This window comes from Anopheles ziemanni, chromosome 3, assembly GCF_943734765.1.
Source record: "Anopheles ziemanni chromosome 3, idAnoZiCoDA_A2_x.2, whole genome shotgun sequence".
Lineage (NCBI taxonomy): Eukaryota > Metazoa > Arthropoda > Insecta > Diptera > Culicidae > Anopheles > Anopheles ziemanni.
In genome coordinates this window covers 39,722,822-39,736,575 of record NC_080706.1, presented here as the reverse complement: position 1 = coordinate 39,736,575, position 13,754 = coordinate 39,722,822, and the positions used below count along the sequence as shown (strand labels likewise).

Sequence of the window (13,754 nt, the reverse complement as noted above, 5' to 3'; positions counted from 1 at the left end):
CGTTCAGTAACGGACGTACCAATGTTTGATGTTGTTTCGCTTATAATGACAATGAAAATCTGAGTGTAATCGACTAACGGCGAGCAAAAAGGCTATGGTTTGTTTTTAGTTGCGTATGAAAGAACAATAATTTCAACGATACGTTCATGACACTTCTGATCGTTTGATTAGAACATGAGAACTGATGAGGACTACGGCTGTGTCAGCATTTGTAGTAGTAGTAACGGTTGTTCGAGTAATGATTCGTATGGGTAGTTTGTTGCGTAATACAAGTTAAGCAGTGATTCGTACGTACCAGTGATGGAGCACAGTAGGCGCAGCGTTGGGGCACTGCCCGAGTACTGATTGATCATGCCCTGACTATGGGCCCGCGGCGCCGGCATACTCAACGTAATGGCCTTGTGGAATTTGCGACGCCTCGGTTCCACCGTCACGACCGGCGAAACGGCGACACCACGTCCTAATAATTTTGCTGTTAAATCCGGATCGATCGGTTGGGCCTACGGTTGGTAAAATGGAATTGGGATCGGTTAACAAAAACGGTTCACATACTGCGATTGCTGCCGACAAGAAACGAACTGCTTTTTTGTGAAGTGGACGCTGGAAATATGGATAAGAAGATGTATGCAAGGCGGAGAGGAAATATCGATAACGACCACTTCAACCCCGGGCAGAACCGACGGCGCGTATGTACATAGAGGGCAAGTTCTTAACCAACAGATTAACCACAATTTTGTTGCCCATGTTTTTAAGCGCAACACTGTCTTAAGCAGATCCAGAGGAAACTTGTCAACCTTACCTCGACCCTCTCCCGGCTACTCCACAAATTGTAATGGAAAGCTGCGTAACTTAAACTCAGGAAAGGAGAAACAGAACAGCCGGCAGCCACCAAATCCGATGGAAACGTACTCATCCGATTTCTTTTTTCTTTTCTCATCGCGGGGGCATCTTTCCCCTATCCGATACACTCGCAAAGCAGACGAATTAAGTTGATTCAAAACGGTCTAAGCACAAACAAACAATAGAAGCAAGGCGTGGTCGATGGATGTTCACCCATTTCACGAGCCTCCTAATACGGCGGGGGGACATGAGCTCGTGGTGTGCGAGCAAGCGCTTAACTAAGATTTCCGACAACAAACAGGTTGAAAGCTGGTACAAAATCATAATTGATTCAATTCAACAAGCAAATGAAAAATAAAGGAATCGTTCGCTACCACAACGCCCGTTATGCTGTGAGCAACATAGGCAATGTTTTGAGTAAACTATCGAATTCTTCCCTGACAGGTGGTAGCCATGCACTTTATCGTTCGTTTACATACTAGCTCCAGTCTGCCAGGACAAAAACCTGCCTACGTACGTGCACAAGACCCTGGTGACGCAGTGCCATGAATCATTTATGTATCAACAAATCATCTATGTATCTGACATCATTTACGCACAATTCGTTACGGTTTGTTTTTTCTTTTCAAGTGAGTAGCATCTTCGTACCGATTGCTTAACAATTATTTAAACTAGATGGATAGACTTGTGTTTCGATGCAATCCGGGGTCTTTGAGTGATATCCAATTTGGGTTGCCACTAGTCACTCCGTTAGTGTCTTGTATAAGTGCGAGGGAACGGATGCAGTTCCCACGAGGGAGACTGAGCATTTTAAGATGCCCAATAAATTTAGTACATTTTCGTGTAATAAGTTTTGCGATTACGGTTTGCAACGGTTTCGTTACATTTTACGATTCGATTTTTCATTTGCAGTTTTAATTAATCAAGAAATTAATCTAAATAATTAACATTTCTCCAGTTTTCTTTCTTGGCAGGACGTCTGTTTGTTAAGTATTGCGAAAGTTAATTTCATTTCTCATTGCATTGATGTTCGCGATTGCGGAAAACTATTGTTGTTACGAGCTTCTAGTCGACCAAATTTACTAACGCACAACGGGAGCTGGATTGTTCCGAATAAAACAAAAGCGCAAAACTAAACTCAACACACAGTTCCGGCCAAGTGTAGCTAACCGCTCGGACCGCAATCGACCCTGCCTCTACTGTTTGAATTTTGCCGTTGGTGCTTGGGTGTATCATTCTTCCTGAGATATATTCCGATCGATTGGTGACTCCGAAGAAACACATAACACAAGCAAGAAATGAAACAATTTCATTGCAACGCAGCAGTAGTTTGGATTTGGTTTTTTTTTTCATCACATGAACTAAATTTATTGGGCACTCAAATTGTAGTATTATCGAGATATTCCAGTTGTGAGTAGTTGAAGTCTAAGATCGTCCCTTCACCGTATCCTTTCGCCAGCAGACTCTTTCACTATGGCGTACCGCTTCTGATTGCATAGCTATGGTAAGGTGTTATACTGTTCGATATATTCTAGCAGGACTTTTCCCGACTTCCGACTGGTTCCGTCAGTGGTCAACTTCTCGCCTAGCGTCAAAAGCAGTTGCTCGTCCTTCAGTAGACTGAATCTGTGTCGTATCTGAACCGATATAGCCGCTAAGTAACCCATCCCTCTTCTTTTCATCGCCACACTCCTCCTATCGAGTAATATTTCTCTGCCTTTTGCTCGCAATAGTTCCTGTTCTCTGGCCTCCAGCTAACCTACAGACGGACGCTCTTTGGTTTCACGAGTTTGTGAGATCATAAAGTGTTTCTTGGTTGTAGAAGGTTGAGATCGTTTCAAATATTTGGCAGTAATCTAATACTTTTTCAAGTTCTGGGTACGTCTATGTCAACATTCAGCGCTTTCAGCAAAAATGGAACGGATGAGCGGACATGCGTGTAGCAGAAATGCAGTGCTTCATGTGATGTCAAGATTGGATTGATGGTTATTTGAGTTACGGATATGATAGCTAACTTATGAAGAGTAATTGGTTGAACATTTTGATTGTAAATTGATAGTGATTGTTCTCTTCGAGTACAGATGGTGTAGATCGGATAAAGTTTAAATTTAAATTTGGTAACAAATTTAAGCAAAACTTCCCGGCTCTACAAACCACTTCGTTACACTATTTCATAGTTATTGCATGTTCATGACAAAACGAACCGAACACAATATTTGATTCTTCGTACTTATAAAAGCTTAGTTGTATTCTTAGTCAGTAAGCACGAAAGGTATGTAAAGTTATTCTTTCATGAATTCATTTAACATAAGCAATCCGCGTAGACGCGGAAACCACATATCAGAAAGCAAATTTGCCACATACGTGCCCCTCGATTTCATCTGCCTAAGACAATTCTTTTCGTTGCATAAAGCCTCAAGCTGTTTCTACTCGACCGTGTCTTGCGTTTCGACCTGTACATGTGTGTACCACAAAACGGCTCATGAACTTATGTCCGAGGAATTATATTGCCAAACATATATTGTCGATTACAAGATAGTTCGATATTGTATAAGCGATTTCAAACAGTTGTTTCATTTTAAAACTTTTGTTATACTTTCGCCGTTGCTCATTGGAATACACTCGGTTCCGTGTTCTGGCTGTTACAATAATGCTCTACCGGCAAACGTAAAATCACACTGATAAAAAAGCAACACAAGTGGTGGCCCCCCACATAGGACACATTTTTTGTAGGAAAATAGAAAAAACCAGTGGTACGTACAAACTCATAAACGCGTAGAAAAAGCTTTTACTAACCAAATTATGTTTTTAAAAGTTACTGGTAAACATGCATATAGATTAAACGTAGATTTTGAGTTGATTGCATTGACTAGAGTAAATCAAGTTGAGCATTATTAGGGCTCGCACCGCAGCCTCGTGGTCAAATTAGTGTAACCTTTTTTTTCAAGTAGAAGATTCAAAATTGTTTGGAGATTTGTTTGTCCCGGCCTTGCCGATTTTCGTATCCCGCAGGGTAATATTTGATCATTGCATTTTGCCAAATAAAAGTCACGCAAGGCCCCTCTCTCTCTCTGTCGACAGCCTGCCCCATTTACCAGATCAGCGAGAAACGTTTCTTCTTCGGCACATGGTTGACGCTTATCTTGCGCAACTTCTCCGGCGCCACACCCTTGCGTGGTTTGAACAGATTTACCTGCAGGCCCACTTTGATCTTTTTGGTGAGCGCTCCCTGTGGGAAGACGGCCTGCACCTGCGGCACGACCGTGCTCGACACCATGCCACCCTCGGGTCCGATGGCGTGCACCTCCTGACGGATGCGTGAAATGACCGCAAAGTACTGCGGGAAGTCATACGTCACGAAGCGGCAGATGCGGCCACCGCCTAATTCGTCCAGCTGCGCCAGATCTGTGAAAGGAAAAGTCAGTGGTTAGTAGTGTTTTGGGTAAACCTATGAACTAGAAAAATCCAACCCTGTCTTATGCTTAATATTCAAATTTCATCAATAATCTCGTCAATTTTCTGTGCCGGATCTATGTATTACATTTTATATGCTACATAATTTCTGCTCAATGTTTGGCTTTTAAAAGTATTTTGAATCATCTAAATCGTTTAATATTATTTCGTTTATTAATCTACGGTATATTGTATGATAATTAATAATTCTGAAAACCACGAACGCTACAATATTCTCTTTTTACTGTTATGTGCAACTTGCTGACACTGCCAAGTCGCCATTATTCTCCAGATTTTTTTTTTTTTTAAGAGACTTTAAAGCTCTTTATTCAACACATATCATTTAGTGTTATTCGAGATTCAATTATTTGGTGATAACCAAGAAGCACATTTCTGAGCACCATACAAATCATCTGATGGTTTGTAACTAAAAACGGGAAAATAATTTTCCTATTTTTCTCCTGCACCAGCAATAGCGAAAAGTATTCCTAGCTGCAATACTAGACACTTTTTATATACGAACAATATTTTTGGATCCTACAGTACTATTGCTTGATTTTTAATAACACGCTCTTGATTTTCAATGCACCGTGCACAGCAAAACATAAACAACATTAAAGTTGCATAATGTTGGGTAAAGTTTCCTTATTTTGCGTAATCAAGGATCGAGGAACATTAGGAAGTTTTCCGAAACCATGCACCTAGATTTATCTCAACGACCGGTTCGGCAAATTACAACGATAGCAAACATTTCTCGGATGTTCAACCACCTTAACCACAAGCGAAACTCACCTTCCGGCTCGAAACAGTCGTTCAGAACATCGTGGATGATCTCGTCCGACATATCGATGTTGTGTTCGCGCCAGGTTTCACCGTTGTCCGAGCGCAAGATGACGATCTCGCGCTCTTTACCCCGCAGCGACGCAAAGTGGGGCACCTCCATGATGACTGGTCCGAGGAACTTCGCACCGACCGGGCCCAGCTCCAGCACCCGGCTGGCTAGCGCCTCGCCCTCCATCAGCGGCGGCGGATGCATCGTGCGCTGCGGCTTCACGTAGCGGCAGGTGATGCGCGTCGGCTGTGCGGCCGACCGGGCCGGTACGATGATGCGTACTCCACTGTGGCGGCAGCCTCGCATGGCTCCACCACGAGCATCTACCAGGAAGGACACCAGGAAGCTGCGGCAGCAATGTGGAGTAAAATTAATCGTCAGCTCATTATGTCATACGATCCAGCGCGATCCGAGTTCTTGGTTCGCGATCGATCTTCTGGCGAAACTTACTTCTTCCAGTGAAGCTTTCTGTTAGTACGCAAGCAAATGAACATTAACATCCAATCGTCAGTGAAAGCGTTAAAAAATGCGAGGAAACAAGTGGTAAAGTGCAACATTTCGGGATTAGTCAACAAAACCCATCACCATTAGCATTCAGACCAATCCCACCCAATCCCACCGAACCTACCCCACGTGCGAGTGACGCTCGATGTTGATGTTGTCGGTAAAGTCGGCGGCCGAGATGCCGGACTGCACCATCGATGCGTGCTGCGGACTGATCGAATCTTCCAGCGCGGTCGGCGGGAACTGGTGCGAGTCACCGCTCTGCACCATCTTGTTCGAGTCCATCCGCTCGTCGCGAGTCACATCGATCGGCAGCGAGTCATCGCCGAGCGATTTCATCTCGTCCACCGTTAGATAACGATACGGTTGGTCCGACAGGACGGTGTCTTCACCTGTAATGCGCAAAATGAACCCTTTGACGAACTGATCGCCCCTGGTGAAGCCGCTGGTATCTCACCTCCTTCCTCTTCGGAATCGGACATAAACGTTTCGTGCATCGCCTCCGGTGCGACGACGCGATACTTCTCCTCCGATGGCGGTTGCTCGGGAGTACTCTTGGAATCCGTGACGGATTTCAGCGAATCGAGCACGCTGATGTACCCTAGCTTTTGGGCAATCTTCAGCGATGTTTGTCCATTCTGAATGTAGGTGAGAAAAAAAAAAGGTTGATCAGATGGGACCTCGGTAGCCGTCCATAACCAACTTACATTAGTAATAGCATTTGGATCAGCTTGGTTCTCCAGCAGTATGTTAACAATGTGGCAGTGTCCTTGCTGCGAAGCTTGGTGGAGCGGAGTGTAGCCGATGCCGGTGGAAGCGTTGACATCGACCTGCTGCTCGATCAGATAGCGTACCATGTTGGCCTGTCCAAAGTGCGACGCAACGTGCAGCGGCGTATAGCCGGCCTTCGTGGCGGCCTGCGTGTTAGCACCGTGCTTCACAAGAACCTGCGCCACGCTGACGCGATCCTCCTGTGCGCACAAGTGCATCGGCGTAAGCCCATTGCGAGCCTGATGATCCGGATCTGCCTTATGCTCCAGCAGCAGTCCCGACATCTCGGTATGGCCCTCCTGGGCGCTCAGATGCAACGGCGTGAAACCGGCCTTACTCTCCGCATTCGCCTGAGCCTCGTACCGTAGCAGCGTGTTGGCGATATCCATCTGGTTCTTGCGCGCCGCGATATGCAGCGGCGTATGGCCGTTCTTGGCCGTCGCGTGCGGGCTAGCGCCCTTCTCTAGCAGCAGCATCGCCACGTTCTGATGATCGTAGTGGCTGGCAACATGCAGCGGGGTAACGCCGTTCTTTCCCTGTGCGTCAACCGGTGCATTCTTCTCCAGCAGCAGCTCGGCCACCTTCATGTGGCCGTACTTGGCGGTCAGGTGCAGCGGCGTGAAGCCCTTCTTGGTGGTCGCATCGATCTGCGCCCCGTTGTCCAGCAAAACAGCAGCGACCTATAACGATGGAAAGTGGAACCGTATTAGACACCGCCTATGTCTTTGTTTGCGTATGTGTACACGTTTCCGTTGGCTTTCCTCAACAGCCCTTCGTCCCGACTCGGCTGATACACGTTCAGCGTTCTCAGGTGCGTGGGTAACGGGTTCATAGTCGAGAAACGCAGGAATGATTAACAGTTAACGGTTGTTCGGGCACCAACCATTTGAATGCAGAAAAAACGGAAACACAAGCGGTTATTCCAAACACCAAACAAACAGCCACGGCGATAACCTGCACCGTGGCGAACGTTAAAGTGTACGAAAGCAAATGCAAACTCAAAAAAGGGAGGTATATTAACGGTCAACGGAACGTTCAAACGAAAAACAAAACCAAACTCGAACAACTACACTCGCTTTACCTGCCTGGTATTGTTACGGTGGAATACTTCCGCATTGCGTGGTGAAGCACCTGATCTCAACCTTCCTTGATTCGAAATAAAAGCAAGCACTTGAAAATAAAATCTGCTGGAACCATCCTAGGGAAAGCCTACCGCGTAGTACGAATGAACATAAAGTGAAATAATTATAATGAATGAAAGAAGGAAAACGAAACAGAACATCCTGATTATTGGTCCTTGGGTGAAGTCGCTTGTTTAGCTACTCGAACCCATCAGCCGGAGAGACTTTATTAAACGTATAGTAAGAAAATTATAAAATCATATGCATAAACTTAAGCTAGGGATAAAAGAATAATTTACGGAGGCATGAAATAACCCGAAGCAATCAACATTAAACCATTCCCAGTTGATGTGCGGAGTCGTTCGTCGTTTCATCATCAGTTTGCTCATAGCGTTCGTTGTGCATTTTGTTGTTTTTACTTGTCGATGCATCGATTAAGCCTAAGTCATTTAATGATTGTTTTCCCTGTTCCCTGTAAATTCGTCGTACATGATATGTCTACTATGGCACACAGACACAAACACTTTGTTTCTAGCTTCCTTCGAGCTGCGCTCGTCGTTCTTCTCCCTGTCTCTAGCTTCCACCGGCTTATGCGGTTGAATCTTTGGTTGCATCACGCACCGTAAGAGGATCGCCGGCAATGTTAGCGCTACATAAGAGTGCCCACCCACCATCAGCACTGTTTAAATGAAATACTCCTGATGCCGTATCCAAAACAGCTGCATCAGATAGACGGTGTCTATGTGATCCATGAGTTTCTTGGCAACGAGATTCTTTACCTCATCCTGGCCCTCCTTGGCGGCGATGTGCAGGGCGGTGTACATGTCCTTCGTGACCGCGTCAACCTGCGCACCGTGCTGCAGCAGCAGCATGACGATGTCGACGTTGCCGAGGCGCGACGCGATGTGCAGCGGCGTTTGCTGTTCACGGGCGCGGGCATCAACCTGCGCACCGTTGCGTAGCAGAATGCGTATGATGTCGGTCTGGAAAAAGGAATATAGTGAGTGAGAATTAAAGATGAATTAACGTTGAAGAGAAGATGTTAGCAAAGTGTTGCAGTTATTGGGTATTAAAACTGTAAACTTAAATTGTGTTTTACAAGTGGCGTATTTTAAGTATTCTTGTAAGTTTTCGGTTTCGTTTTCTTGTATATTTATGATACTATCAAAATTAATAAAATTAAGGTGATTATATCACCAGCTACTTGGCAAGATTTGTCTTGTGCCAATGGCATGAAGTTAAGTTCAATGCATCTCTTTATTGCAAAATCATGAGACACAAAGTTTTATCTGCAATTTAAAATGACGGACAGGCTTTATAAATGTATTCTTTACCATCTTAAAAAAATGATGAAGATAAAAGTTAATTATTCTTAGTACGTGCCAATTATTGTTTCATCTGAAGGTAAAGTTTCCAGAGTTCAGTACATAACATTATTACTGATGTGAATATAGGGTTAAATAAAAATATTTTATACATAAAAACGGTTCAATATTTGAATTAATAACAACTTTGTTTGTTGGTTATAAAAGATTTTTTGTAAATAACTGAACTGAAACTGAACAGCAAAATATTTGTTCATATATTTCAGAAGTCAAGAACGATTGTACGCCAAGTGAAGGAAAAGGTGAGTAAATATCGGCATTCATGTTCGAAGACGGCCGTTACTGCCGTGAATAAAGGAAAAATGTTCAAAACATTAAGAAATATACAAGAAGCTAACTCGTATTAGTTTAACAAGCTGAACTCTTTTGAGTCAACCATAGACCCTTTAATTGCTAGTACAGATAGTGTGTGCTTTTGGAGAAGTAATTACGTGTAAAGTACTAGGCGTCTCCATCGCGTGACGAGCTCCATTATTTGGTGACATCGTGGTAGTATTCCAATCCCACACTCACCTGATTGGCTCTGGCCGCAAGATGCAGAGGCGTTTCGCCGCGCACAGTCGGCACGTCCGGGCTGGCGTCGTGCTGCAGCAGATAGATGACGATGTTCATGCACCCCATGAACGAGGCCACGTGGAGCGGCGTCAGGCCACTCTCGGTCGTGGCGCTGATGCTGGCGCCGTGCTTCAGCAGCAGCTCCACCACCTTGATGCGATTCTTCTTGCAGGCGATGTGCAGCGGCGTGAACCCGTTCAGGGCACGGGCGTTCGCGTCCGCATTACGATCGAGAAGCAGCTTCGCGACGCGCACGTGACCACAGTGGGCGGCCACGTGGAGCGCCGTCAGGTAGTCGACGGTCACCTCGTCGACTGGAGCGCGATGGTAGAGCAGGATACGAGCGGCGTCCACGTGCTCGCCCTGTGCGGCCATATGCAGCGGGGCCAACCCATTCTTCGTCTTCGAGCTGATGGGGGCGCCTCGCTCGAGCAGCATATCGACGACCTGCTCGTGACCTGAGCGAGCGGCGCAGTGAAGCGGCGTGAGGCCATCGCGCGTCTTGCTCTCGATGTTGGCGCCCTTCTCCAGCAGCAGCGCCACCATATTAGTCTTACCCCACTTGGCGGCCACATGCAGCGGGCTGATGTTGTGCTTGGCGGCGTAGTTCACGTCGGCCCCCTTCTGGATGAGCAGGTTGGCCATGGCCTCGTTGCCGTAGTGCGAAGCGATGTGCAGCGGCGTGAAGCCCGACTTGGACGTCACGTCCGGATTATGGTCATTCTACACGATGCGGAAAAGCAGACAAATGCTTAATTACTCTCTCGTTCCGTCCACCTCGTGGACTACTGATCGTTACCTCTAGCAGCAGCGTCGCCGCCTTCACGTCATCTTTCTTGGCGGCAATGTGCAGGGCCGGTAGGCGCACCTTGCCACGCGTGTCGCTCTCGAGCAGCACCGCCACGACCTTATCGTGGCCCTGCTGCATAGCCACGGCCAGCGGAGTAAAGCCATCCTCGGTGGCCAGGCTTTGGTTCGCGCCAGTCGACAGCAGCAGTCGCACCACCGAGTCGTGGTTCTCCTGGGCCGCCATGTACAGCGGCGTGAACCCATTCTGCGACTGCACGTTCACCGAGGCTCCGTGCTTGATTAGCAACTTCACCACGTCTTCCTGGCCGGCCAGCGACGCAATATGCAGCGCGGTGTTGCCCTTCTTCGTGGCCGCATCGACCGTGGCTCCACGGGCCAGCAACTCCGACACGACCGCGACATGGCCATCCTTCGACGCCAGATGCAGTGCATTCAAGCCATTCTGTGAGCAACGAGAGAGGGGCGGAAAAGAAAATACGAAACGTCAAACGCTACCAAACGCGCACCTGTTTATTGTTTTATAAAGGGAAGCGACACACAGGACACACTTTCGCTTCGTAACAGTCCTTTTCACTCTTTTCTATTTGCCCCCCATTAATGTCCATACGTATCCCATGTCAGTCTGGCACAAAACCCCCACGGGCAGGTTGTTGATTTGTCATGACACAATCACTCACTCAGCGGCCCCGTCACCGATCGTGCACACCAATACCACTCAACACGGGGTCGGCCATGCCGATGCTGATGACTTTCACTTTCACGGAAACCCGACACCGAACCATAACCTAACACACCGTTTCGTACATTTCATCTTGTTTTGCTATAGGCCGTGTCCTGTACGACAACTGTTTTCCGACAGATGTCGCTGTCGGCGTCGTTAGCCTGACACATCGTAGCGCACCTACCATTCGGCATATCGCCGGCCCGACGATGGATCCGAGGGGTCCCGGCGTTCGTGAGCGCAGGACCAACCACCCGACATCACTGTCCTGCGCATTGAAATCTTCTTCGAATTCAGGAAGTACGAGTGCTAACTTTCCCCTCCACCACCACACGCAGTGTTCGTGGAGGACGCGGTCTCGGCTGACGAAGAGGCATGCGCACTTCCGGCGTACGACGAACCGTAAACGAAAACTCAAACGGCGAAAGAATACGCCGATCCTGGACGATGATCAGCGCGGTGGCGACATCTGGCGTTACTTACTTGCAGCATGAAGCAGAAATTTTACGACAGGATTTTGCACCATTTTCTCCCATGGAAAGAAGATAAATTTACGTTCCATTTTTCGCACCACTTCTTTTAACTTCCTTTGCTCGGACGTATCCAGTGTACTTCGTTGTAACTGCCGTTACAAATAAACTCAACTCTCACCATGAAATACACTTCACCTATCGCCACCCTTTATGATCTGAGGAATTTCACAACCAGTTGCAAAATACGCATGAACATTACTTACCGCATTGCAAGTATTAATATCAATGTTGTTTTTTAGATGTTCCAGTACTTTCTCCAAGTTGCCTGCCCTAGCGGCACGCAGGAACGATGTGTTTCCATCAGACTGCAATGAAACAGAACAGAAGAAATACATTTATACATCATCTTACATACCACGATTGAAACAAAAATAGAATCACTTAAATTTAACTACACTAGAACTTATTGAATAATGAAAATATAATGAAAATTCACTTTTTTTTAAACAAGATAAAACAAATAAAACGTCACGAGGTTTGAATAGATGCGAGCAAAATTTCACAATTCTTCAACATAGGACTACTTATCCTAGGTTTAAATTTAAAAACTTCTTTGAAAGATAAAACTCCGTTTCATTAGAATTGATATTGTTGATTCAAATTAAAAATCATCCTTGGGCGATACGATGTTCTACACGTAGAGTAGGTTTTTTTCACATTTTCTTTTAATTACACACAAGTTTTTTTAAACTTTCTTTCAACCGAATATATCAAGATAAAACTATGCACAACTTATGCTCATAATTTATTCCATCAATTCATTTACCATTATAGTGTTCTTTGACAACAGATTAACTCTATGAAGTATAAATTTTCTTATGAACGTTTCATTTCACCAAACACACACTCCCTTTCTGTCCAGCGTCACTTCTTGCACTGAATTGGAGCTTCTGCGAAAAAGTGCTCCAGATTCCGAGAATTCCTGCGCACACACGAAAGCACAAGAGTTTACACAGGCGCCTCCGGCAGCATACTAAGTTCCGGTACGCAAGAACGTATCACTACTACTCTCGGATGCTCGACTTCATCAATCTCCGATGGCTTCCAGTCACCGAATGGCACGGTAGCCAGTCCGAGATGTGCCATAGAGCTCCGGCTGTTCTTCACCGTACCGAATGGTTGAACCTACCGGCCTCCGGGCGGGCGCTAGAGAGAGCCAGCGGATCGATCCGTGCCTATGTCATAATGCAGTATACTGGGAATGCCGTGCAGGAATCTCCGTGCCACCAGGCAAGCCGGTCAACTCCGTGCTCGCAATTGCCTTCATTCTGCGCCAAGGTGCTCGAGGCTGGTAAGACGTGGTAAAAAAAAAAAATACCCCAAAGTGTACTCCATATTTCTTGATACCACGAAATACTTTTATGTGCCAGCATTCGTCCGACACCGTCTCCCAGGAAGCATCTACGTGGGGAGGAGAGGAAGCTTTTCGCTGGCGTCAGCAGAACTATCGCCGGAAGCTCCGCTGACAGCATGGGCACCATTACATCATGCCAGCTTTCGTCGTGTTGCACACGGCCGTTAAGGCGGGTTGCCCGACCGAGCCAGGCTGTCTGGCGTACACCAAGCATACACCTCATCACATCGGCTGACATTTGGACGCTGGGCGGATACAGCGAGCCGGATTTCCGACGGTGATATAATTGTGAATAATGTGTTCCACTGCGCCCCGAACGCGCCATCTCGGTGCCGGACGGCAAAGGTCATCCCTAGCAAGACCTGCTCGGCCAAAGTTCACCCGTGCCAGCGTGACAAAATCTTTATTGCGACACATTCGGACGCAGCTAAAGTAGCTCAGTTGTACGGAACTATCGATCGAAAGGGAGCTACGAACTTCAAAAGGATGAGAGGACAAAAGTTCTTCAGGACGAAGCATAAACTAGCTGGCAAGCCTTTGAATTTGTTTATTTGCGTCATGCTTTATAGCGTTTTTTCCTCGAGTCGCAAAAATACACACAAACACACACAGACGACATTTTATATACCCAACAAGCCAACAAACTTCGTGCATTGACAAATGAGGCAAATTTGGAAAACTCGTTTTTTACTCACTGCGAATGCAAGTTAAGCGAAAAGCAGGCTTATTGGCCACCGCCCAAAAACCTTCCTACCACCAACCGCCTAATGACCAAACTGGGCCGGTGGGATGGCGTTTTTTTTTTTTTTTGGTTTCTTTCGTCCTCCAAACAATCAATGATTTCGATCACGCACAGTACGAACGCAGAATCTTCC

The 13,754-nt window shown here is 46.4% G+C and overlaps 1 protein-coding gene across 1 annotated transcript in view; it reads right to left on the bottom strand.

The window, feature by feature from the left end:
• Positions 1–3,931: 3,931 nt before the first annotated feature.
• LOC131284715 (ankyrin-3-like) overlaps positions 3,932–13,754 on the bottom strand; it is a 28,686-nt gene continuing 18,863 nt past the window's right edge. The window contains 10 exon segments of the mRNA XM_058313576.1: positions 3,932–4,245; positions 5,086–5,471; positions 5,576–5,593; positions 5,745–6,021; positions 6,087–6,267; positions 6,337–7,080; positions 8,301–8,504; positions 9,420–10,184; positions 10,261–10,713; positions 11,729–11,830. Of these exon segments, the coding sequence (XP_058169559.1) occupies positions 3,932–4,245; positions 5,086–5,471; positions 5,576–5,593; positions 5,745–6,021; positions 6,087–6,267; positions 6,337–7,080; positions 8,301–8,504; positions 9,420–10,184; positions 10,261–10,713; positions 11,729–11,830 (3,444 nt within the window).